The sequence below is a fragment of the Dipodomys ordii genome, unplaced genomic scaffold, assembly GCF_000151885.1.
Source record: "Dipodomys ordii isolate 6190 unplaced genomic scaffold, Dord_2.0 Scaffold5, whole genome shotgun sequence".
Taxonomy (NCBI): domain Eukaryota; kingdom Metazoa; phylum Chordata; class Mammalia; order Rodentia; family Heteromyidae; genus Dipodomys; species Dipodomys ordii.
Window position 1 is genome coordinate 20,336,525 of NW_012267221.1, and position 25,552 is coordinate 20,362,076.

The 25,552-nt window shown below is 43.0% G+C and overlaps 2 protein-coding genes and 1 long non-coding RNA gene across 5 annotated transcripts in view; 2 read left to right on the forward strand and 1 right to left on the reverse strand.

Annotated features, from left to right (window-relative positions):
- Fastkd1 (FAST kinase domains 1) overlaps positions 1-5,200 on the reverse strand; it is a 36,602-nt gene extending 31,402 nt beyond the window's left edge. The window contains exons 1-2 of the mRNA XM_013027369.1: positions 4,586-5,200; positions 2,277-2,777 (exon numbers count right to left, since the gene is read on the reverse strand). Of these exons, the coding sequence (XP_012882823.1) occupies positions 2,277-2,611 (335 nt within the window). The 5' untranslated portion in view covers positions 2,612-2,777; positions 4,586-5,200. The remainder of the gene's footprint in view (positions 1-2,276; positions 2,778-4,585) is intronic.
- Positions 5,201-5,215: 15 nt separating this feature from the next.
- On the forward strand, positions 5,216-10,680 carry LOC105993714. The gene is made up of 3 exons (XR_001175480.1): positions 5,216-5,297; positions 10,086-10,191; positions 10,304-10,680. It is a non-coding gene; the product is annotated as an uncharacterized LOC105993714 (long non-coding RNA).
- Positions 10,681-12,261: 1,581 nt separating this feature from the next.
- The window catches only part of Ppig (peptidylprolyl isomerase G (cyclophilin G)), a 48,030-nt gene continuing 34,739 nt past the window's right edge, over positions 12,262-25,552 (forward strand). For 2 of the 3 annotated variants that reach the window (XM_013029699.1, XM_013029682.1), the window contains exons 1-6: positions 12,262-12,388; positions 22,746-22,815; positions 23,499-23,575; positions 23,660-23,734; positions 24,087-24,194; positions 25,206-25,250. In XM_013029699.1, the coding sequence (XP_012885153.1) occupies positions 23,515-23,575; positions 23,660-23,734; positions 24,087-24,194; positions 25,206-25,250 (289 nt within the window). In that variant the 5' untranslated portion in view covers positions 12,262-12,388; positions 22,746-22,815; positions 23,499-23,514. Of the gene's footprint in view, positions 12,389-12,562; positions 12,818-22,745; positions 22,816-23,498; positions 23,576-23,659; positions 23,735-24,086; positions 24,195-25,205; positions 25,251-25,552 lie in introns of those variants that run through there. The other variant, XM_013029690.1, reaches the window with a different exon arrangement.

The following is a 25,552-nucleotide window of genomic DNA, read 5'->3' on the forward strand; positions in this document are numbered from 1 at the left end:
TGCTGTGGCTCAAGTGGTAGAGCGCTAGCCTTGAGCTGAAGAGCTGAGGGACAGCACCCAGGCCCAGAGTTCAGGCCCCACGACTGGACCCAAAAAAAAAAAAAAAGAAATGGGAAGACTTGGGGGAAAAAATTATATTAAGTGAAGTAAGCCTGTGAGACTCTTATCTCCAATTAACCACCAAAAACCAGAAGTGGTGCTGTGGCTCGAAGTGTTAAAACTGCTAAACTTAAGTGAAAGAGCTCAGGTACAGCACACAGGCCTTAAGTTCAAGCTCTATGACCAATAAAAAATAAAAAAGAAAGAAGAAACACAAACCCAAGAGACCTTTACCTCCAATTAAGAAAGAGCTGGTACACCAGTCAGAATGGCCCACGTTCTAAATTCAGCCGACGACAATTGCTAGAGGGAATGTGGAGAAAGAGGAACCCTACTCCATTGCTGGTGGGAATGTACATTAATACAACCATTTTGGAAAGCAGTCTGGAGGTACCACAGAAAGCTAAATATAGACCTCCCCTATGACCCAGCCATACCACTCCTAGGCATCTACCCTGAGCAACAAGAACCAGGAAACAAGTACACACCTCCATGTTTAATGCAGCACTGATCACAATAGCCAAGATATGGAAACAACCCAGATGCCCCACTACAGATGAGTGGATCCAAACATTGTGATACTTATATATAATGGCATTTGCAGGGAAGTGGATGGAACTACAGCAAATCATTTTGAGCGAGGTAAGCCAAGAGCAAAGAGACAAACAGCACATGGTCTCCCTGAGATGTGGATGCTAAAGCCAAAATGCAAGGAGATATGACAAAGTAAACAGGACTCAAGAAACAAAGGACTTCCACTCATTTTGTCATATCATTGCTAAATGACTCCATGTTTTTGACCAAATATGTGAGAAATATATATATATATGCCCATACCTGAGGGAAGCAAGGAGGAGGACACAGAATCAGAAAACAGGAAAACATACAAGAGGGGTCCATCAGCTGCACTGGACATTGAGGAAAATGAACTAAGCAACTCAAAGGCAGCAATGGGAGGGAGGGAATGAGAGGGAATGAGGAACAGCTTACACTAAGCAAAAGGAAAGAAATGTAAATATCACCTGATGTGGAAGAAATAGTTGTATTGTCAAAGCTCACAGAATTCATAAACTTTATAGAACATGAAAATGACAATTTGCCTTGTGAAGATTAAAATGTGTTTGTGACTATAACTATCACTACTCCACAACACTATGAAATATGTGAAATTTATGTAATCATCTAATCTCAATTAAAAAAAAATTTTAAAAAGAAAAAGCTAGAAGTGAAGGTGTAGCTCAAGTGGTAGAGCTCCAGCCTGGAATGAGAAAAACTAAGCAAGGGACTGGGAAGGTGGCTTTGTGGTAGAGTATAGCCTAACATGCATGAAGTATCACGTAAACAGAAAAGGCTGGAAGTGGCGTTGTGGCTCAAGTGGTAGAGTGCTAGCCTTGAGCAAAAGCCCTGAGTTCAATCCCCAGTACTGGCACAAAGCCTTGTTATCTTTAGCCAACCACATTTCTATAAAATTCCACAACAATCTAGTTTCATATAAACAAGTTAACAATTTCTACTATCAGATTGATTACGTTCTACTTCTGTTGTTGTTGGTGGTGGTGGTCCCAGGGCTTGAATTCTGTTCCTCAGCTCTTCAGCTCAAGGCTAGCTAGCTCTCTACCACTTGAGCCACAGCACCACTTCCAGTTGTCTGCTGGTTACTTGGAGATAAGAATGTCACAGACTTTCTTGCCCAGGCTGGCTTTGAACCACGATCCTCAGATATCAGCCTCCTGAGTAGCTAAGATTACAGATGTGAACCACTGGTGCCTGGCCACATTCTAATTTTTATAATTCTAATACTACTAATAAGTATTTAATAAATCCTCCAAACATCTTTTTTTTGGGGGGGGGGTCCGGTCGTGGGGCCTGAACTCTGGGCTTGGGCGCTGTCCCCTCAGCTCTTCAGCTCAAGGCTAGCGCTCTATCACTTGAGCCACAGAGCCACTTCCAGCTTTTTTCTTTTTGCTTATGTGGTGCTGGGGAATCGAACCCAGGGCCTCAGGCATGCAAGGCAAGCGCTCTACCATTGAGCCACCTTCCCAGCCCATTCTCCAAACATCTTTAAGATACCATATTATGTGTAAAACTATCTTTTAGGGAGGAAACAATTTTTCATTTTAAAGATTTTTAGAAAATTGAAATATATTCATTTCAGTAACAATCTAAAAGTAACTTACTGTTGTATGATGTACAACACATTCACCAAGGTACTGTCATTCATTAATTTGATTTTACTTGTAGCTAAATTATGAAGAGTAAGAAATTTTGGATGGTCTCTGACACTCTCAACATTTCTTAACAAGTTGATCTTCTGCTTTTGAAATCTCCAAAGTGTACTAAATGCACATCCCACTTGCTCTTCTGTAAGTGTGGCTTTGTTTCTTTCAATAAGATCAAAGACTTGCTCTTCATCTGTGCAGTTATTCATCTTAACAATTAATGATTCACAACTGAAGGGTCGAAACTGAAACACTCTCCAGGGGAATGTTGAAATAGCTCTTACACGAAACATATTTATAACCAGAGTCTAGGAAAAACAGGTTTTTTTAACTTTATATTGCAAAATTTCTTAGATATTGAAAGCCATCTGCAACTAGTAGCCAAGTGCAATCTGCTGGTGACAAGGTAACAGGTTTGCTTTCCATTAGGATGACACTAAGTCTTCCACCACACAGCTTCTGTAAAACAATTGGTTTGACCTGGTTATTTTCATTTTATTAATATCATATTATTTTAAAAATTCAGGTTTCAAGTAACAAGGTATTTTTTGCATTAACTAGAGACTGATCTTAATCTGAACCAGTAGCAATTTCTGATCCAAACTGAAGTATCCAGAAAAAAAGAGCTTCTACAAGCACCCTATTTTAAAAACATCTGTCTGATATTAACTAAATTTTCAAATTTGACCATAAGAGCAGAAGAAAAAAAAAGGCTAAAATCAGAAAGGGTTTTGTTTTATTTTCTTGTTTTTTTTTTTTTTTAATTTTTAGAAGGATAGTCTCTGGGGCTGGGAAGATGGCTCAGTGGTAGAGCGCTTGCCTTGCATGCATGAGGCCCTGAGTTCGATTCCCCAGCACCACATAAGCAAAAAGGAAAAACCCGGAAGTGGCGCTGTGGCTCAAGTGGTAGAGCGCTAGCCTTGAGCTGAAGAGCTGAGGGACAATGCCCTGGCCCAGAGTTCAGGCCCCACGACCGGACCCAAAAAAAAAAAAGATAGTCTATGGAATCTCAGCTTTCAGGGTAATTTCTCGCCCCTTTCTTCTTGTGCCCTAAAAGAATGTAATTGTGCCATTAAATTACTTAATAACTTTGCATAGGTCTTAATAAATTAGTTGTTTACTACACCAATCAAAAAACATTTAGGGGAGAAGCAACAATGCTTGATTAGAAATGTACTCATTATCTTGCCCATGTAATTGTAACTCCTCTATACAGTATTTTCACAATTAAAAAAGAAAAAAGAAACATTTAGGTTAGGAATGAAATTTGGAAAACCTTAGCCAGGGGCCAGTGGCTCAAGCCTGTAATCCTAGCTACTCAGGAGGCTGAGATCTGAGGATCGAAGTTCATAGCCAGCTGGGGCAGAAAAGTCCATGAGACTCTTATCTCCAATAAACCACGAAAACCTGAAGTGGCGCTGTGGCTCAAGTGATAGAGTGCTTGCCTTGAGCTGAATTGCTGAGGGACAGCGCCCAGGCCAGAGTTCAAGCCTCACAACCCACAAAGAAAAAGAAAAACCTTGTACATATTAGACGACAAAAAAACTGTGTGTTTCTAGGACTTGAATTCAGAGTCTCAGTGCTGTCCTTGAGCTTTTCCGTGATTAACTGGAGATGCGTCTCATGTACTTTCTTGCCTGGGCTGGTTTTGAAGCACTATCCTCGGATCTCCAAGTCCTGAGTAGCTAGGATTACAGACATAAGCCACTGTTCCCTGGTTGACAAAGAACTTTTTAAAAACATCAACTCATTAAATTCTTAACTAACTTACAAGGAAGATACTATCATTTCCATTTTCACACAAGGAAAAAGAGGTTTAACAAGGTTTTTGGGAAAAAAACATATGGGAGGACTGGAGGCTTACAACTGTTATCCTAACTACCCTAGAGGCTGTTAGCCTTTACTTGAGGAAAAAAGCAGAGACAAAAAGGAGACCGAGATGAGGAGGACCAGAAGCCCTCAGGTCAAGTTCCGACACTCTCACACACTCTCCCCTCTCCCGCCCCCCGTCTGTCTCTCTCTGTCTCTGTCTCTCTCTCCAGTACTGGAGAAGCTGAGACTACAACCCCCTTACATCAATAAACAAACACGTTATCACCGTTATCACTAACAATTGGCCTCACACCCTTATTTAAAGTTATGCAAAACTGTACACCACGCGACTGCTCCGCCTTTTTTGTGGCAATGTGCGTGACCCGCTGACCCAAAGCTGCCCTGAGCCGCACACTTCCACAACCAGCCTTGCACAAGGGAAAAGTGCTACTCACGCACACTCAACGTGTAGACCACACGATGATTTGAATAAAGAGAGGCCTCGGCCCCCTCTGAGTGACCTTGGCGAAGCCATTTAACTAACGGGAGAGGCTTGGCTGTTGGCAAGCGGCGGGTCGACTCCCGGTGAACCCGCAGGGTGCGGAGTTCAAAGGTTGCGAGCGACAGGCGCGCTGAGGCGGCGGCCAGCGCGGGAGCGCGGGAGGGAAGACGGTCCCCGCGATCCCGGCAGCATCGGGCTCAGCCCCACGGGTCCTCTGAGCTTCAGCGAACACGGTGCCACCGAGAAAGCGCTCCCTTTCGCCGCCGAACTCCGGCGAGGAAGCACCGCAGCCGCTGCCCGGCCGGGACTCGCCGGCGCGCTCTTCCCCGGCGGCGGAATCCCGGAGTATGGAAGGTTGCGACGGCTCCGAAGTCAGCGATATCCCTGGCCCCCGGCCGCTCGATTCTTCGCTTACCCCTTCTATCCCAGGGTGTTTATACTTTCCACGAGAGACACCATCTTCCAAAGAGCCGGTCTCCTCCGGCAGAGGAGCGCCCTGAGGAAACGTGCGCCAGGGAGACTCACACTACAGTTCCCAGAAGGCTTCGCGCGAAGCGTGAACGTCACGCACGCCTTTACAGGAATTCTGGGATTGGTAGTTTTTTTCCTCAATGAGACGAGCAAAGCCCACATCCAACCTACTGGAAAATATTCAGGGCCTTCAGGTCAGTGTCTTTCTACTGCTGAGGATCTTCCCTGTCCTTTAAGCATTTATTATATTTATAATACATAGAAGAAAGATTGTATTTTAAACTGAAATTATAAATGAAAACAGTAAGCTCATTACGGTAGTCCACTGCTACAAGGCAAGGGATTGCAAGTTCAAAGCATGCCTGGACTGCATAGAGAGACAATGCTCCAAAATAAAAGTAAAAAGGAACAAACAAAAAGTAAACATAGAAAAGGTAAACACGGAATTGGGGGGGAGGGGTTCTGGGGCTTGAACTCAAGGTCTGGGCTCTCAGTCCCTGAGCTTTTGTGCTCAAGTCACAGGTCCACTTCTGGCTTTTTTTGGTAGTCAATTGGAAAGAAGAATCCCAGGACAGCTGGGCGCCGGTGGCTGACACCTGTAATCCTAGCTATTCAGGAGGCTGAGATCTGAGGATCAGGGTTCAAAACTAGCCCCAGCAAGAAAGTCCATGAGACTCTTATCCCCAACAACCACTAAGAAAACCGGAAGTGGTGCTGTGCCTCAAGTGGTAGAGCACTAGCCTTGAGCTGAAGAGCTGAGGGACAGTGCCCAACCCCAGAGTTCAAGCCCCACGAACAACAACAACAACAAAATCCCAGGGCATCATACATGGTAGGCAAACACTATCACTGAATAACACGCCTCAACCATTGTTTTGAAGCAAAGTCTTACTATACTGCCCAAGCATGTCTAATTTTCTGGTTCAAATGATCCTACAGCCTTAGTCTCCTAATTAGCAGAAAGTACAAGTATGCACAGCCTTACTTCGAACACCCAATATCAGACTTCAGCTTTCTGAATAACTAGGATAAAGGACTTGAGCCACTAGGGCTCAACTAATTTTGAAACATTTTTGTAACTCCAGAAAGATATCAGTAACCATTTGCAGACTCCTTACAGCCTGCTGCCTGCAGCTGTGCTCCAAAAACGAAGGCAACAACTAATCCCAGACCACACTCAGTAGTAGTTATATACGTTGTTTGGAACTAGATGGACTGACTGGTAATACATTGTTGATCAAAATACTCAGACAAAATAGATTTAAATGAAAATCTGAGAAAAGTATAGCAAGGTAACAGTATAAGATGTAACAGTACAGGGGCTGGGAAGGTGGCTCAGTGGTAGAGCGCTTGTCTTGCATGCATGAGGCCCTGGGTCAATTCCTCAGCACCACATAAGCAAAAAGAAAAAAACCGGAAGTGGCGCTGTGGCTCAAGTGGTAGAGCGCTAGCCTTGAGCTGAAGAGCTGAGGGACAGCACCCAAGCCCAGAATTCAGGCCCCCCGACAGGACCCAAAAAATATATATATATATAACAGAACAATCTGTGTCAACATCTCTCATTCACAAGACAAAAAAGGGGACCAGGAGTAGAGTTTGGTGAGTTCAGCAGTGTTCAATTCAGCTTGCCTAACACCCCAGCACAAAAGAGAGACATATGCTAGTCCCCAAAACCTAATGCCATTTATCTGAAACTCTCCAATTTATAAGGACAGAAAGTATATTGATATTTGTCAGCAGCTAGGGGAGGGGGAAAATGAGGCATTGAATGAGTTTCAGCTTTGTGAGATGAGGAGTTCTGGACATAGGTTGCACAACAATAAGAATGTACTTTTTCACCGGGTGCTGGTGGCTCATGCCTGTAATCCTAGCTACTCAGAAGGCTAAGATCTGAAGATCATGATTCAAAGCCAGCCTAGGCAGGAAAAGTCTGTGAGACTATCTCCAATAAACCACTTAGAAAACTGGAAGTGGCTCAGTCTTGAGCTGAAGAACACAGGGATAATAACACCCAGGCCCAGAGTTCAAGACCCATGACCAAAAACCAGAATGTAGGGCTGGGAAGGTGGCTCAGTGGTAGAACGCTTGCCTTGCATGCCTGAGGCCCTGAGTTCGATTCCTCAGCACCACATAAGAAAAAAGCTGAAAGTGGCACTGTGGCTCAAGTGGTAGAGCGCTAGCCTTGAGCTGAAGAGCTGAGGGACAGCTCCCAGGCCCAGAGTTCAGGCCCCACAACCGGACCCCAAAAAAAAATCTAGAATGTACTTTTTCCTATTGAATTATAACCTTAAAAGTTAGGATGGCTGGGGTGCCAGGGGCTCACACCTGTAATCCTAGCTACTCAGGAGGCTGAGATCTAAGGAAAACAATTTGAAGCCAGCCCCATCAAAAAAGTCCCGATAGAGAGTCTTATCCTCAATAAACCACTCAAAAGCCAGAAGTGACACAGTGGTAGTAGACTACAGTAGTAGACCACTAGCCTTGAGCACAAAGAAGCTAAAGGACATCACCAGGCCCTGACTTCAAGCCCCACAACTAAGAAAAAAATTTAAGATGGTGAATTTTGTTACACACACACACACTGTTGATTTTGAGATAGGGTTTTGCTATGTAGTCCAGGGTGGCCCTGAACTCAAGTTCTTCCTGTTTCAACTTTCCAAGTACTATGATTACAGATGTATGCTTTCCATAGTTAGTTACCTATGTTCTTAATAATGAACCCAGAGCCTCATACATGGTAGGCAACACTATCACTGAATAACACTCCCTGGCCATTGTGTTTTGAGGCAAGATCTTACTATACTGCCCAAGGTTGTCTTTAATTTCTGGCTCAAATGATCCTACAGCCTAAGCCTCCTAAGAGTATGTACCACCATTTCTGGCTAGCTAACCATTTTTAGTGGTAGTACAGATAGGAACAAATACCTTAGGAGAATGGCTTTGGATGGGGTTAGGGAGAGTTATTAAACTTCAAACATTTTTAGACTGTTTAAACTTTTACAATAAACCAGGTGTGGTGGTACATGCAAATAGTCTGAGCTATTTGGGAAGCTAGAGCAAGAACATTGTTTTGAATCTATGAGTTCAAGACCAGCCTGGGAAGCATAGCAGTAGGGCAACTAAAAAACCACGTTTTTACAATAGCTCCTATTTCTATGAAATATATGTGAAAACAAACATGCTTTTTAAAAAAGTTAAACATACTGTCGTTAATAGGCAATTTCTGAAAGAGAGGGACAAAAGGTGAACAAATGCAGCAATGGTACTCATTAGACAGGATGTTGAAAATGGAACTATACTAAAACACTTGGGAAAAACAGGGAGAAAGTGGGGCAAGGGATGATATTGTCTAAAATGAAATATACTCTTTACTTGAAGAAAAAATAAAAAGTAACCTGTAATCCTAGCTACTCAGGAGACTGAGATCTGAGCATAGCAGTTCAAAGCCAGCTGGGGAGGAAAGTCTGTGAGACTCATCTCCAATAAGCCACCAGGAAACTGGAAGTGGCGCTGTGGCTCAAGTGGTAGAGCACTAGCCTTGAGCTGAAGAGCTGAGAGACAGCTCCCAGGCCCAGAGTTCAAGCCCCATGACCAACAAAAAATAAATAAAAATAAATTTAAACAGGAAGTGGCGCTGTAGCTCAAGTGGTAGAGTGCTCGCCTTGAGTTGAAGAGCTGAGGGACAACGCCCAGGCCCAGAGTTCAAGCCCCACGACCGACAAAAATAAATAAATAAAAATAAATTTAAACAAATTGTTCAAATAGGGATACAGGTTGATCCATTGCAACAATGAGATGTACGAGACGCAATGTCGAAAAACGAACTTTACAATTTAGGTGCGCAGAGGTGGGGAGGGGAAGTGGGGAGGAATGGAGTTGTGGAGATGGGAGGGAAGGGATGGTAGGGGAAAAACAAAGGAGGAGGCAACAATCCTTGATAAGAAATGTACTCATTACCTTGCTCATGTGATTGTAACCCCTCTGTACAGTATTTTCACAATAAAAAAGTATTTAAAAATAAATTTAAAGGGGCTGGGAAGGTGGCTCAGTGGTAGAGCGCTTGCCTTGCATGCCAGAGGCCCTGGGTTTGATTTCTCAGCACCACATAAGAAAAAAGCCGGAAGTGGCGCTGTGGCTCAAGTGGTAGAGCGCCAGCCTTGAGCTGAACAGCTGAGGGACAGCGCCCAGGCCCAGAGTTCAGGCCCCACGACTGGACCAAAAAAAAATTTTTTTTAAATAAATAAAAAGTAAAGATAGAAGTTAACTCCACAGTTAACCTAGCCTAGTCCACCCATACCCCTTCTTTTGGTATCAGAATCCATTCATTGCTCAGTATGTAATCCTTGCTTTTCATGAGCTGAGATCTGAGGAAACCAGCCCAGGCAGCCAAAACTTCCAGATTTTATCTCTAATTTACCAGCAAAAAGTGGAGGCATGGCTCAATGATATAGTAGTAGTCATGAGCAAAAATAGAAGTGAGAACCAGAGGCCCTGAGTTCAAGCACAAATGAAGGAAGGAAACAGAAAATAGGAAAGAAATAAAGAAGGGGGCTAGGAAGGTGGCTCAGAGGTAGAGTGCTTGCCTTGCATGCATGAGGCCCTGGGTTCAATTCCTCAGCACCACATAAGCAGAAAAAGCCGGAAGTGGCGTTGTAGCTCAAGTGGTAGAGTGCTAGTCTTGAGCTGAAGAGCTGAGGGACAGCGCCCAGGCCTAGAGTTCAGGCCCCACAACTGGCAAAAAAAAAAAAAAAAAAAGGCAAGAAAGAAAGAAAGAAGGAAGCAAACCAAGAAAGAAAACCTATTCTCCTTATTTCAAAGACATCAAGGCTAGGCCAAATCTAGCCGGTCAGGCCCATGAGCTACAGATGAATAGTACTGTGTGCTGTGTATAATGAATAAAGCCAAACATCAACAGTTATTTCTCAGTTATATCACATACCAATACAAATATCTCTGGTCAATAAAGACTTTTCTCCACACAGATTTTCATTTGAATGTGGTCTGTTTCTTCTGCTGCTCATATTAGAGTTTGTTCCTCACTGTAAACCTTAAGAGGGTGGAAACCTATTCCATTTTAGATGTTTAAAGGTGAGACCTTGGCAAGCAATTAGGATTACATAAAGTCATGATCCAAAGATGATTTTATGATTATTGCATTTTGGTACATGTTTCTTTCCTTTATTTTTTTCTTTCATTGGAGATACTGAGAACAGAACCGAGGGCCTTTTGTGTATTGGGCAAGCATTCTACTACAAGCTACATCTCCAGGCGTAAATAGTGGTGCTTATTATACAAAGAGAATGACTGGAAGATTATACACAAGCTTCCTGCCTTTCATCATGTGATGTCCTGCACCACTTTGGGACACTCAGCTAAATGGTCATCTACAGGTCCTCTACAGATGAGACTCTTGACTTTGGATACCCAGAACCATGAGCCAAAATAAGCTTTCCTTAAAACTTACCTGGTAGAGATTATTATCCATTATTATCTATTAGTAATACTAAACAGAATAAGACACAGGTTTCTTCCATAATTTCTCAGTGCCTTGAAACTCTCTGGATCCACCAGGACTAACTGGACCAGTGGAAAACAGCCAAATCCCGGAATGGAATTTGGGACACCGGCACCTGAACCAAAAATTTTTTTTAAAAGACCATTAGAGAGAAAAAAAAAAAAGAATTGAGCCACGTGCTGGTCACTCATGCATGTAATCCTAGCTACTCATGAAATAAGGAGGTCAGGTCTGGCCAGTGTATTGGCCACATGGTGGATGGTAGGGTCTGGCATCTTGTCTTAATGCTGAGGGAAGGAACCCGGTTAGCAAAATTAAGATTACTAGACTTTGCCAGAGAACCATGCAGACACCCAGGTACATAGAACATAGAACAAAGAAAGGTTTATTGCTGGGAGAGGGCCCTCCCCCCAAGCCTCCTTCTCACAAGGGAGGAATGAGAAGAAGCCCAGGCTATTGTCTGGGGTGACCTATATAACCTAGGAAGTTTAGGAGGGGATAGAAAGGACTAGGAGGCAGAGACCCTGGTGTGGATGTGTGGGCCAGGGGCTTCATCATGGTGGACTAGGATTTATGGCTGCCATCCAAGAGTAGATAAAGATCCTGTACCTGTCCACTCCCGAAGGTTACTATAAAGGGTTCTTGTTGCCTTTATGGTGGTAGCTGCACCAGAGAAGTGCCATCCCAAGGTGAAGGGGGCTGGAAGTTGATTATTTACTGCCTTTACTACGTGGGCCCAGTGTTGCCTAGGAAGAGGGCATGCTAAGCTGTGGAGAAGGGAAGGAGTGGACAAAGCTATGGGAAGGTGGAGAAGGGAAGAGTGGACAAAGCTATGGGAAGGGACTGGTTTTGCTAACAACCTCCTCCCTCCCCGCCCCCCCCAATCACCTGCCTCGCAGGTAATGGGCCTGCCGGGACCCCTGGAGGCAGGAGCAGGCACTTGGCTGATAGGTTACTGAATTTGTCAGTCTAGTGCCTGGGACTAGGAATTTTCTGAGGATCTGCCCCCTGAGCCGACCAATTTAGGCCCAGACCAGCCTAGCCACAGGGACCATGCTACATGTGTCTCTGTGTCCTGTCTCCTCTCCAGTGATGGCTTCACGAGCTTTTGGCTTGTTGGTATTGTTTTTCTTTCCTCTTTAGCATGTTTCCTAGCTGTGTTTTGTGTGCTGCAGACTTTTGTAATAACTGGCAGCCTGCAGCCTGTTAACTGTATAATAAAGACTCAAATACTCTATATTTTAAAATGTGGCTTCTGGGATGATTTACCTTACAACACTCAGGAGGCTGAGATCTGAGGATCCTGGTTCAAAACCAGCTCACCCGGGCAAGCCCATGAGACTCTTCAATTAACCACCAGAAAAGCCGGAAGTGGAGCTGTGGCTCAAGTGGTAAGGCTCTAGCCTTGGGCACAAAAGCTCTGGGACAGCGTCCAGGCCCTGAGTTCAAGACTCCAGGGCTGCCATAAACACGCGCGCGCACACACACATACACGAACACGCAAGCGTGCACATACACACACACGGGCACGCATAAAAGCAACGAAATCCCATAAATCCAAGGTGAGCACGCTAGCCTGATCAACCGGAGGATGCCGGGAGACCCGTCACCCTGTCGGTGACGTATTTCCGGTGCGACGCATTCCCTCCACGCCGGGACTGGGCGGTGGGGGAGGGAGGCGGTTAGTAGGTTTTAGCGCCTTTTCTGACGGCGGTATATTTGAAGCGCTTTAAAGGACGGAGCCTAGGGAAGAGGAAAGTAGCAGTGCCGGTAAGTGGCGTCCGGCTTGCGTTATTTTAGTGGCGTCGTTGCTGAGGTCCCGGGGTTCGAGAGCGGGAAGGCCCCGGGAAGAGGGGCGGAGCCGGCGCGGCTGCCCGGGCTGAGGTAACTGTCTTCTCTCGAGGGGTTTGGGCAGCTCGGGCCCCGAGGGGAGGCCCAGGCCCTGAGGGGCGGCCCGGAGACCGAGGCGTTGGCTGGGAAGCTCCCGCCGCCGGAGCCGACTTGCTGCCAAGCCTCCGGGGCCTAGGAAACGGCTCTTCCCCCGCCAGCCCCCGCCCTCCCCACACGGGCGCACACCTCCCTCCCTGACGCATTCTGCCGCACAAGCTGTAATATGGCGGCAGCGACGGCGGCCTCGACTCGGAAGATTGAGGTTGATTTTTGATGCTTCGAAATCCTCAAACTGAACGATACCGCGGGGTAGGTGAGATGACTGGTGGGGAAGAGGGAGGTGCAGCCGGCTGTCCTGTCAGGTTAGGATTAGAGGGTGACGGGCGGACAGCCAAAATGGTCAGGGATTAATCATCAATACAAGCTTTTCTCCTCCTCCTCCTCCTCCTCCTCCGACCTTTTCCTCTCGTTGGGCAGCTGCTGCTGTACGTGCTTTAGTGGCATTGGCTACTTTACCGAGAAATGCACTATAAGTCAAGTTCGGGGTCTTATCTGAGCTTTTTCCAAGTTTTCCCACTATTGGGAGGAGCTGAAAGCGGCGCAGGCCTTTTAGGAGGAAGACGATGGTTTCCGAGCCGCTGGTTTGCTAAGAAGGAGTAAATCTGCTAATTTGATTAGCTCTTCTTTAGTCTTTGTAGGAGCAAAGATAACATCTGCTGGCAAGAATAAAAGAATAGCCGTTTTAGAAATGTTACAAAAGCACCATTTTGTGCATCGAGCTTAATCTCATAATGCAGGAGAAGGCTTTTTTTTTTTTTTTTTCCCCAATCGTGGTCACATTGCATCCAAAAAACATTTAGTTGTTTTGGAAATTTTGGCGTCGGAAATTGCCTTTCTGAAACCAAAACCAGAAAAGCTAAAATATATCTGAGTGTATGGCATTATGGCCAATAATAGTTTTAAAATCGCATCATAAAAAACGCTGTATGTAGGTAGATACTTAGAATGGTTGCTTCTCTCTTTCATGTTTCCATATACCTGAAATTTTATCTTCCCTAGCATTCTCCTCCCTCCATTTAATGTAACTATTTGGGATTTTTTTTTTTTTAGCAATTCACACTTAAGAATTCGTTGTACATTGGTAAGCTATTCCTTTGACTCAGAATTATTGACCAACTTTTGAATTTTTTTGCTACCTAGGGCTTTTTAGTAAGGACCCCTCCCCCCCAATTGTGTTTTACTGGAGATCAAAGCCCAGAGCTTTGCACTAGCTAGCCAGTGCTCTAGCACTGAGCCACATCCCCAGCCCTCTTAGACTTTTTATCTTCTCTTCAGGCAATTTTCAGAGTTCCCTTCCCATGCTGGCAAGACTATACAAGGACATGAATTTACTAGATAAGAAAATTTGGATTTCCTGACCCAATCATGTTTGGAGCCTTCTTTTTTTTTTTTTAATCTTCGAAGTGAAATTGTTTTGATTTTCTTCTGAAATAGCTCTAGCCTTGAAAATATTCTGGTTTGTTAAAATTTTGTATAAATTCTGTTTTCAGTTGCAATTCAGTAGTTCTCTAAATGAAGAACATGTATTTTGACTTCTTAAAGGCTGTCTTATTTGGTACATGTTACTATGAATTTGCAAAATAGTTGACCTCCACATATTTTGCTGTTTTGTGTGTTTTTAGTTAGATTTTTATTTCAAGCAACACCTATTATTTAGGCAAATGGAATTTGGTAACCATTCATAGTGGATGAAGTAGTTCTGTTATTATGACACTATCTTAAATTCTTACAATAGTTGTTCATTTTAGGAAATACCTGTTGATTTTTTTCCTCTTACTACTTTAAAAACAGAATATTTGAACAGTATTATATCATTGTCCATATTTAATACACTAATGTATTGAAGTATCTTACCATTTGTAATAGTAATCCACAGATGATTAGGTGGTTTGAAGAATTTGTTGCAAGTCTTTTTGCTATTTTGGTGTTTTTTTTGTGCTTTATTACTTTAAATTAGCACCCAGCTTCAGTTCTCTAATATTGTTTAACTGTCAGTGGGTTTCCCCTGGCTTAAAGCATATATGTATGTGTATGTGTGTGGGATATGTGTGTGTGTGTGTGTGTGTGTGTATACACACTTTTTCTTAATAGGAACTCACTGTATTTTTATTTCATTAGGACTTTATCATGAAACTTGTAGGTAATATTTATCAATATTACAGGAAAATGGCTATAACTGGAAATTGGTGCTTTTACCATGAAGGAAACGTGTGCATAGCTTTTTTTTTTCCCCCAGTCCTGGGGCTTGAACTCGGCCTGGGCACTGTTCCTGAGCTTCTTTTGCTCAGCTAACACTCTACCATGTGAGCCACAGCACCACTTCTGGCTTTTCCTGTTTATGTGGTACTGAGGATTAGAACCTAGGGCTTCATGTATGCTAAGCAAGCACTCTGCCACTAAGTCACATTCCTAGCCCTGTGCTTAGAGTGATGGTTTAAAATAACAATAAGAGTCTCATGGACTTTCCTGCTGGCTGGCATGGAGGCATTATCCTCAGATCTCAGCCTTCCAAGTAACTTAAGAGTACAGACATGAGCCATCGATGCCCGGCTCTAGTCCTCCAGCTCTTGATCTATAAAATTAGAAGCTTGAGCTATATTATCTGTTATCTATATTTTGAACTCCAAAAGTCCACTTGTTTATACAAATTTAAATCATTACAGGTAAACACTAATAGTACTAGCAGAGATTGATTGACTTCCCAAGTAGTAGATAGTATATGTAGTTTAGTATTAACATAGTTATAATTTTTTGTCCCTGTGGTGATATATGTAATGAATGTATCCTGATTTAACATTGAATTTGGTAATATAGTCACTTACATTTTCCCCCTCCCTTTTTTTTTTTTTGCAATGCAGGGAATAAGCCCAAAGTGTATGCATGTTAGGTAGCACCTTATCTCCAATGCCTAGATTGTCTTAAGTTTTTTAAATGATTTAAGAATTTTAGAACTATCTGCATTATAAAACAAACATGTTGCCAACTCACTGTTTTTGTCTATACAAAACACTAAAGAAAAGGCACTGGATGGAAGACCATACTTGTCTTTTCTGGTACTTCAGAATATTAGCTTTTTACTTAATTCAACATTATGACATTTGTAAATCTCTTAGAGCTAGTCTGGATGGCACTCATATAACCCTAGCACTTGAAAGGCTGAGGCAGAAAGACTTGAGTTTCATGTCAGTCTAAGCTGCAGAGTTGATTTTGTCCCCCCAAAGCCAAAATTATGGATGGGCACAGTGGCTCACATCTCTAATTGTAATTTCGGCTACTTGGGAGGTGGAGATTGGAAGGATCACAGTTTAAGCCAAGCCCAGGCAAAAAGTTTGTGAGACTATCTCATCCAGTTAAGCTAGGCATGGTAGTGTGTCCATGTAACTTTAGCAATTTGGGAGGTGTAGGAGGATCGAAATCTAGGCCAGCCAGGCAAAAACATAAGGTCCTATTTTATTTTATTTTTTTGTCGGTCATGGGGCTTGAACTCTGGGCTTGGGCGCTGTCCCTCAGCTCTTCAGCTCAAGGCGAGCACTCTACCACTTGAGCTATAGCGCCACTTATAAGGTTCTATTTTAAAAGTAACTTGGAGCTGAAAGGGCTAGAGTGTGGCTTCAGTGGTAAAGTACTTAACTAGCAAGTATGAGGCCCCTGAGTTCAAACCCAAGTACTACCCTAAAGTATAAGTGTAATACCACTTGAGCTTCACCCCAAACACTATAAAAAATTTGGAGGGGGCAGAACTGATACTTGAACTCAGGGCCTCATACTTGGTAGGCATGCTCTCTGCTGCTTGAGCCACTCTCCCAGCCCTTTTTTTTGCACTGGTTATTTTGAGATGCTCGGCTTCAGTCTGCACTACAGTCCTCTTTTTTTTTTTTTTTTTTGGGTCCGGTCATGGGGTCTGAACTCTGGGCCTGGGTGCTGTCCCTCAGCTCTTCAGCTCAAGGCTAGCACCCTGCCACTTGAGCCACAGCGCCACTTCTGACTTTTTTTTTTCTTTTTGCTTATGTGGTGCTGAGGAATTGAACCCAGGGCCTCAGGCATGCAAGGCAAGTGCTCTACCACTGAGCCACCTTCCCAGCCCCAACTACAGTCCTCTTATTTAATGCTTCATTGATACAGCTGAGATGACAAGTTGCACCACAATACCCACCATCTGTTGTGAACTTTTCTGCCTGGATTGGCCTGGGACCATAATCCTCTTGATCTCAGCCTCCTACATACTGGATGATAGGCCCACCATGCCCAGCTTTGGCTAACAAGGAGACTCAAACTTTTTGTGTAGGTTAGACTCATACTTTACTCCTCCTAACCTCCAAAGGGATTATGTGAACCAGTGCATGTGGCCTTCAAATGCTTTCAAAGCAGTCTGTTTCATTTCTCATTTGATCTCTCAGAATTGGAAGCCAGATAGGAATTTCAAAATACTTTCTTTGACTTCTAAAGATCTGATATAGTTTTTTTTGGAGGGGGGGTCCAGTTGTGGGCCTGAACTCTGGGCCTGGGCGCTGTCCCTCAGCTCTTCAACTCAAGGCTAGCACTCTACCACTTGAGCCATAGCGCCACTTCCGGCTTTTTTCTTTTTGCTTATGTGGTGCTGAGGAATCAAACGCAGGGCCTCATGCATGCAAGACAAGTGCTCTACCACTGAGCCACCTTCCCAGCCCCAAGATCTGATATAGTTTTAATGAATTTAACTTACATGATTACATTTAAAGGTAACAACTGTACAAAAAATAATCTGTATGAGAAATTTGTATGAGAAAATCCTGCCTTTCTTTTGTTTTGGTCAGTCGTGGGGCTTGAACTCTGGGCCTGGTCACCGTCCCTCAGCTCTTTAGCTCAAGGCTAGCACTCTCATTTCTTTTTTTTTGGGGGGGGGTGTCCAGTCATGGGTCCTGAACTCTGGGCCTGAGCACTGTCCCTCAGCTCTTCAGCTCAAGGCTAGCGCTCTACCACTTGAGCCACAGTGCCACTTCCAGCTTTTTTCTTTTTGTTTATGTGGTGCTGAGGAATCAAACCCAGGGCCTCATGCATGCAAGGCAAGCGCTCTACCACTGAGCCACCTTCCCAGCCCTAGCACTCTGTGGCTAGTAGTAGAATGTAAACCTTGAGCTGAAGAGCGCAGAGACAGCTCCTAGGCCCAGAGTTCAGGCCCCACAATCAACAACAACAAAAAAATAACAAAAGAGTCTCATAGACTTTGCTTCCCAGGCTGGTTTTGGACTGTGATCCTCAAATCTCAGCCTCCTGAGTAGCTAGGATTACAGGAGTAAGCCACCAGTGCACAGCTTGCCTTGGTTTCTTGTATAAAAAAGAAGGAAGCTGGGCTGGGAAGGTGGCTCAGTGGTGGAGCACTTGCCTTGCATGCATGAGGCCCTGGGTTCGATTCCTCAGCACCACATAAGCAGAAAAAAAAAAAAAAGCCAGAAGTGGTCCTGTGGCTGAAGTGGCAGAGTACTGGCCTTGAGCAAAGAAGCTAAGGGACAGTGCCCAGGCCCTGAGTTCAACCCCCAGGACTGGCAAAAAAGAAAAAGAATGAAAAAAGCAAATGTGTTAACTGAAATAAGGTAGACTTGAGGAAGAACATAAATAGTGTAATTCCTTAGAAAATCAAAGTAAAAATTCAGCAAAATAAAACACCAAAATGGTACCCAATAGGAGTGTAATGAGATGGTGGTTAAGGAGAAAGAAGTAGACAAAGAGAAGAGGGGGGCTGGGAAAGTACCTCAGTGGTAGAGTGCTTGCGTTGCATGCATGAAGCCCTGGGTTCCATTCCTTAGCACCACATAAGCAGAAAAGCCCGAAGTGGCCCTGAGGCTCAAGTAGTAGAGCTGAGGGACAGTGCCCAGGCCCAGAGTTCAGGTCCCATGAATGACAAAAAATAAAATAAAATGAAGAAGGGGAGTGTGTAGTCAATAATCCAATGTATATCCTACAAAATTAAGAACAGTGAGAGAAAGAGTGGGTAGGGGAGGATGGATGAGAATGTTGTAAGGGGTGACTTTGATCAAGATACATTGTATTAGTAAACTTTGTTAAAGGCAACTCCTTTGTACATTTAAAGCAACATTGTACTATAAAGATAATAAAATGAAAGAAGAAAACATGTAGTGCATCACAAGATCTATGATGTGTCCTCTGCATTGGGGATGAACTTCCTTAATATAGATCAATAACAGACTAAGACTGAACTTCCTCACCATAACCACATATTAGCAATACTCCATGCAAGAATCAGTACATAAAAGGGGAAAGGCCCTGGATTTTAATAGAAGATACTTTTGGGTTTTGTAATATAGTCCTAGTCCAGGTGGGTGCTTGAATGTTGAAGATTAAAAAAAAAAAAGTTTTGAGCTATGCCCTAGAGGCTGACACCTGTAATCCTAGCTACTCAGGAGGCTGAGATCTGAGGATCACAGTTCTAAGACAGCCTGGGCAGAAAAGTCTGTGAGACTCATCTCCAATTAACCACCAGAAAACCAGAAGTGGCACTATGGCTCAGAGTGGTAAAGTGCTAGCCTTGAGTGAAAAAGCTCAGGGACAGTGTCCAGCCCCTGAGTTCAAGCCTCATGACCAAAAAAGTTTTGAGTTGTTAAACTTTACAAATAAGTTTATGCTAATGAGAATAAGATTCAAAGAGGGAAGATTATTGAGCATTAACCCTGAGAGTAAAGTGAACCATACCTCCCGTCCAGTATTTTGCTGGCTAATTGCAAATGGAATCTCAGACTTTTCTGCTTGGGCTGGCTCCAAACTGTGCTCCTCCAGATCTCAGCTTCCTTAGTGGGTCCTCGGTGCTAGGATTGTAGGTATATACCTCCAGATTAGAAATCATTCTTGTTGTTGTTGTTGTTGGCCAGTCCTGGGGCTTGAACTCAGGGGCTGGACACTGTCCCTGAGCTCCTTTTGCTCAGGGCTAGCACTCTGCCACTTAAGCCACAGCGCCACTTCTAGCTTTTTTGTTTATGTGGTACTGAGGAATCCAATCCAAGGCTTCCTGCATGCTAGACAAACACTCTACCACTTTGCCACATTCTCAGCCCCACAATCATTCTTTTTGAAAGTCATTATGCCTAGCCTCCATATCTGGCTGTAATCGTTGCTACTCAGGAGGCTAAGATCTGAGGATCACAATTTGAAGCCCATCTTGGGCAGGAATGCCTGAGAATTACCTTAAACCACTAAAAGCCAGAAGTGGAGCTGTGGCAAGTGCTAGCTTTGAGCATGGTTAAAATTTTCCTCAACAAACTAGTATGTATGAAATTGGTATTTTGTAATCATTATGTTTAGTAACTCTCCTTTTAACACAATGAATATTCTCTAATCCATAGTCTGATAAATTTTCTTTTTCAGTGTTATCATTTTTAAATCCAATATATTTATATGATTCAAAATTAAAAAGAAATTTAATTAAAAAAAATCTTATGGGCTGGGAAGGTGGCTCAGTGGTAGAGCGCTTGCCTTGCATGCCTGGGGCCCTGGGTTCGATTCCTCAGCACCACATAAGCAAAAGAAAAAAGCCGGAAGTGGCGCTGTGGCTCAAGTGGTAGAGCACTAGCCTTGAGCTGAAGAGCTGAGGGACAGCGCCCAGGCCCAGAGTTCAGGCCCCACAACCGGATCCAAAAAAAAAAATCTTATTCTTCCTCTTTCCTGAGTACTCATTCCCATCAGATGCCTCTATATTAAAGAAAACCAATACACCTAAAAGGTTCTTTTTTTTTTTTTTTGGCCGGTCGTGGACCTGAACTCTGGCCCTGGGCACTGTCCCTTAGCTCTTCAGCTCAAGGCTAGCGCTCTACACTGCCTGAGCCACAGCGCCACTTCTGGCTTTTTCTGCTTATGTGGTGCTGAGGAATCAAACCCAGGGCCTCATGCATGCAAGGCAAGCACTCTACCACTGAGCCACCTCCCAGCCCTAAAAGTTATTTTTATTAAGTTGTACAAAGGGATTTTAATTCTATAAGATTGAGTACAATGCATCTTGATCAATGTCACACCTTCCATGTATTTCCCCATCCTATCTCTACCCTCAAGTTTTATAGTTCAATTTTGATATTGTACATTGAATATAATATTTTTTGGGGGGGGTCCGGTTGTGGGGTCTGAACTCTGGGCCTGGGCGCTGTCCCTCAGCTCTTCAGCTCAAGGCTAGCACACTACCACTTGAACCACAGCACCACTTCTGGCTTTTTCTGCTTATGTGGTGCTGAGGAATCGAACCCAGGGCCTCATAGATGCAAGGCAAGCACTCTACCACTGAGCCACCTTCCCAGCCCCCTGTGAGACTTATCTGTAATTAAATCACAGAAAAGGCCAGAAGTGTTGCTGTGGCTCATGTGGTAACCAGAGGAAAAGGAGCTCAAGGACAACACCCAGGCCCAGAATTCAAGCTGGAGGACTGGTGGGAGCGCGTGCACATGCGTACGCGTCCCCCTCCCCCCCCACACACATACACACACAAATTGCAGATGAGAGCCAGGTAGTGGTGGCTTACACCTGTAGTCCTAGCTACTTAGGAGGTGAGATCCAAGGGTTGCAGTTTGAAGCCAACACAAGCAGGAATGTCCATAAGACTCTTATCTCCAATTAACCACCAAAATGGTAGAAGTCCAAGTGTGGCTCAAGTGATACAATGCCAACCTTGAATGATGAAAGCTCAGGGAAAGGCCTAAGTGCCTAGGCCCTGAGTTAATCCCCAGGACTGGTGTGTGCACACCAGTATAATCCCAGGCTGAGAGTGGAGAATCATGAGTTCAAGGCCAGCCAGAACCACATGATGAGACTGTTAAAAAACCTAAGCAAACCAACGACAAAAATATGTATATATGTATCTTCGTGTGTGTGTGTGTGTGTGTGTGTGTGTGTCTGATCTGTCAGTTTGGATGCTATTTAAATACATTCTATTGTTTGCTGTTCACTTACCCTGTCATCCTTCACCAATTATTAGAATTCATCCCTTTGAGTCCTTAAAATAAATGCCTTGCCAGGAAAATTTCAAATAATAGGTATCTGAATGTATAGATAAAATGGCTACATACTATCTTGGTCATTGATTTGATAAATTAGCAAAGACTGTTGCTCATGAGCAGAAAGTAGCCTCCTAGCTGGATAAATTGGATCATACCTGAAACATCAGCTACTTGGAAATCAGAGACAGGGAATTGAGGTTAGCTTAGGTAAAAATTAGTGAGATGCTACAAAAATAGGTATGGCATGGTACCCCATGGATGTAATTCAAATTACCTAAGTGGTAGAGATGGGAGGATTTAGGTCCAAAACTGGCTCAGGCAAAGCATGAAAAAAAAAAAAATGAGTCCAGGAACTAGTGGCTCATGTTTGCAATCCTAGCTACTTAGGCAGCTAAAATCTGAGAATTAAGCTGGGCGCTGGTGGCTCAGGCTTGTACTCCTAGCTACTCAGGAGGCTGAGATCTGAGGATCGAGGTTCAAAGCCAGCCCGGGCAGGAAAGTTCTTGAGACTCTTATCTCCAATAAACCGCTAGAAAACCGGAAGTGGTGCTGTAGCTTAAGCATAGAGTGCTCACCTTGAGCTGAAGAGCACAGGGACAGCGTCCAGAGTTCAAGCCCTACGACCGACAAAAAAAAAAAATCTGAGGATTGTAATTTGAAGCCAGCACAGGCAAGAAGGTCCATGAGACTCTTAAACTGGAGAGTTAACCACCATAAAACTAGAAGTTGAAGTGTGGCTCAAGTGTTAGAGTGCCAACCTTGAGTGAAGAAAGTTCAGGGATAGTGCCCAGGCCCTGAATTCAAACCCTATGACAAACCAGAAAAAAAAAGTAGCCCCCAAAGTAGCCTCATGTATAAAACTTAATGTTTTCCTTTGACTTCTACCATGTTACTATTATGAAATATTTCAGGGGCTGGGAAGATGGCTCAGCGGTAGAGTGCTTGCCTTGCATGCATGAGGCCCTGGGTTCGATTCCTCAGCACCACATAAACAAAAAGAAAAAAAGCCAGAAATGGCACTAAAGCGCTAGCCTTGAGCTGAAGAGCTGAGGGACAGCGCCCAGGCCCCACAACCGGACCCAAAAAAAAAAAAAAGAAATATTTCAGTCTGTATAAATGAGTAGTTTTTAGTGTTGTTTAGAAATTTTATGTTTTTCTGTTTAAGTTTTATACTTTAATCAAATCTCTTTGGTTTTGTTTTCTAGGAACAAGAAGATTGGATCAGTTGTCCTTGGTGGTGTTTTGCTTTGTTTTGTTTTTTTCTTCAATTTAAAGGTAATGTTCCTGTTCAGTTAGCTAGTCATACAGACTCAATATGGCTTTCTGCTTTCACTGGTACTCTACATTCAGTTGATAAAATAGAAATTTATTTTATTTTATTTATTTATTTTTGCCGGTTGTGGGGCTTGAACTCAGGGCCTGGGCACTGTCCCTGAGCTTGTTTTGCTCAAGGCTAGCACTCTTACCACTTGAGCCACAGTGCCACCTCTGGCTTTTTCTGTTTATGTGGTATTTAGATATCAAACCTAGGGCTTTATACATGTTAAACAAGCACTCTACCCGTAAGCCACATTCCCAGCTACAATAGGAATTTATTCTATTATAATGATTAAGCCTTATCTTTCTTTTTTTTTGGGGGGGGTGTCCAGTCATGGGGCCTGGGCGCTATTCTTCAGCTCAAGGCTAGCGTTCTTCCACTTGAGCCACAGCGCCACTTCTGGCTTTTTTCTTTTTGCTTATGTGGTGCATGCAAGGCAAGCGCTCTACCACTGAGCCACCTACCCAGCCCCAGCCTTATCTTTCATGTCTTCCATTTTCCTCAAAAAGAAAAAAGGCAAATTTATCTCTCAAAAAGCTTTAGCACTCTATGTGACTTACATCATAGAAATAAATATCAAAGTAGCTGCTGTCTGAGATTGCTCTTTGAGACTGCTTGCCTAAAACTGTTTTACTCACAGATTGAATACTGGAACCATGGGAATAAAGGTTCAGCGTCCTCGATGTTTTTTTGACATTGCCATTAACAATCAACCTGGTAAGACTATTAATGTTCCAGATTAATATTTATAAATTAGTACTTAAAGCTTACAGAAAGTAAAACAGTTGTCTTCTTTTTCAGCTGGAAGAGTTGTATTTGAATTATTTTCTGATGTGTGCCCCAAAACATGTGAGAACTTCCGTTGCCTTTGTACAGGTTTGTTCACATTTTCAATTGCCATAATAATTCTGTGGTGGTATTTATCTATAGATCTTAACACTTGGTATGAGCCAGATAGATTAAGAGTTTAAGGTTAGCTTGGGCTACATAGCAAGACCTTTTTCCAGAAAACAACACAAAAAAAGTATATGTATATTGGAGATTTTATTTGAGATTGATTTTTATACTCTTCAATGAAATATGGATTTAATCTTAAGGGAGTAAAAAAATACTTTTTTAAAGAAGTCAAATTCAAGAAACAATACATTTTACAAAACAAACCTTTTGTAATTAATATTACTTTTGAATTTTTATCTTCTAAATAGCCAACTCATGCTTCTTTCTACAGGTGAAAAGGGGACAGGGAAATCAACTCAGAAGCCATTACATTATAAGAGTTGCCTCTTTCACAGAGTTGTCAAGGATTTCATGGTTCAGGGTGGTGACTTCAGTGAAGGTAAGACTTTATTTCTATAAAAGCAAACCATAGGTTTATGTTCTTTGTTAAATAGCAAACGTTTTGTTTTGTTTTGTTTTTGGTGGGGGCTTGACCTCAGGGTTTGGTCACTGTCCTTGAGTTTTTTTGCTCAAGGCTAGTGCTCTACCACATTGAGCAATAGCACCACTTAGGTTTTTCTAGTGGTAATTGGAGATAGGAGTCTCCCAGACTTTGTGCCCAGGCTGGCTTTGCATCCTCAGATTTAATAGCTAGGATTGCAGCATGCCACCAGTACTTAACACAAACATCTTAAATTTGGAAAAGTTCTTAGAAATCTTAGTCTGGTTTTTTCCCCCATTCTATTTAGTCTTTTGTCAAATACTTAGGAAAATTCAGAAATGTATAAAAGTAGAAAGCACATAGAAAATAATTTCATACCCGTCACCTGGATCTGGTATGAATGAGTGAACCCAGGACTTTGTGTTTATTAGGCAAGGATACTACTACTACTAAATTACACAGTCTAGTCTTTACCTATAATTTCCTATTATAAAAAATACTGGGGCTGGGAAGGTAGCTCAGTAGTAGAGTGCTTGCCTTGCATGCATGAGGTCCTGGGTTCGATTCCTCAGCACCACATAAGCGGAAAAGGCTGTAAGTGGTGCTGTGGCTCAAGTGGTAGAGGCGCTAGCCTTGAGCTGAAGAGCTTAGGGACAGTGCCCAGGCCCAGAGTTCAGGCCCCACAACCAGCAAAAAAAAAAAAAAATACTGAAACTGCATTTTTAAAGAAATTGTGAAAAATGTCACTAATAACTGTTTAAAAAGACTTGCATAGACATCTGAAGCCCTTTTTCCCACAGATCCTAATAGGCTTGTTACAGTCTTACAGTATCACAGAGGAAAGAAAGTAATTTGAGATTTTGTCATTATTGATACTGTTAATATCTTATATTTTGCTATGAGCATTTATTATTGATTTGCAATCATTCAAGCACCTGAGTTCTAAGAGTGTATGTTTTTCATTCTTAGGAAATGGACGAGGAGGAGAATCTATTTATGGAGGATTTTTTGAAGGTAAAAATGTTTATATTATGCTGTTGATTTTATTTATATCTTTATTAAATTAGCAATACTATGGATTAAATTGTATTCTAATATCCACTGCCTTCTGAATGTTAATTTTCTTAAGTTTTTTATTAAACTTTGTGTGAATGCCTGTCCTGGGGCTTGAACTCTGGTCATTGTGTTATCCCTGAGATTTTGTTGAAGGCTAGCACTCTACCACTTGAGCCACAGCTCTACTTCGTAGCTTTTTGGTGATTAATTGGAGATAAGAGTCTAGACTTTCTTTCTTTTTTTTTTTTTTTTGTCGGTCG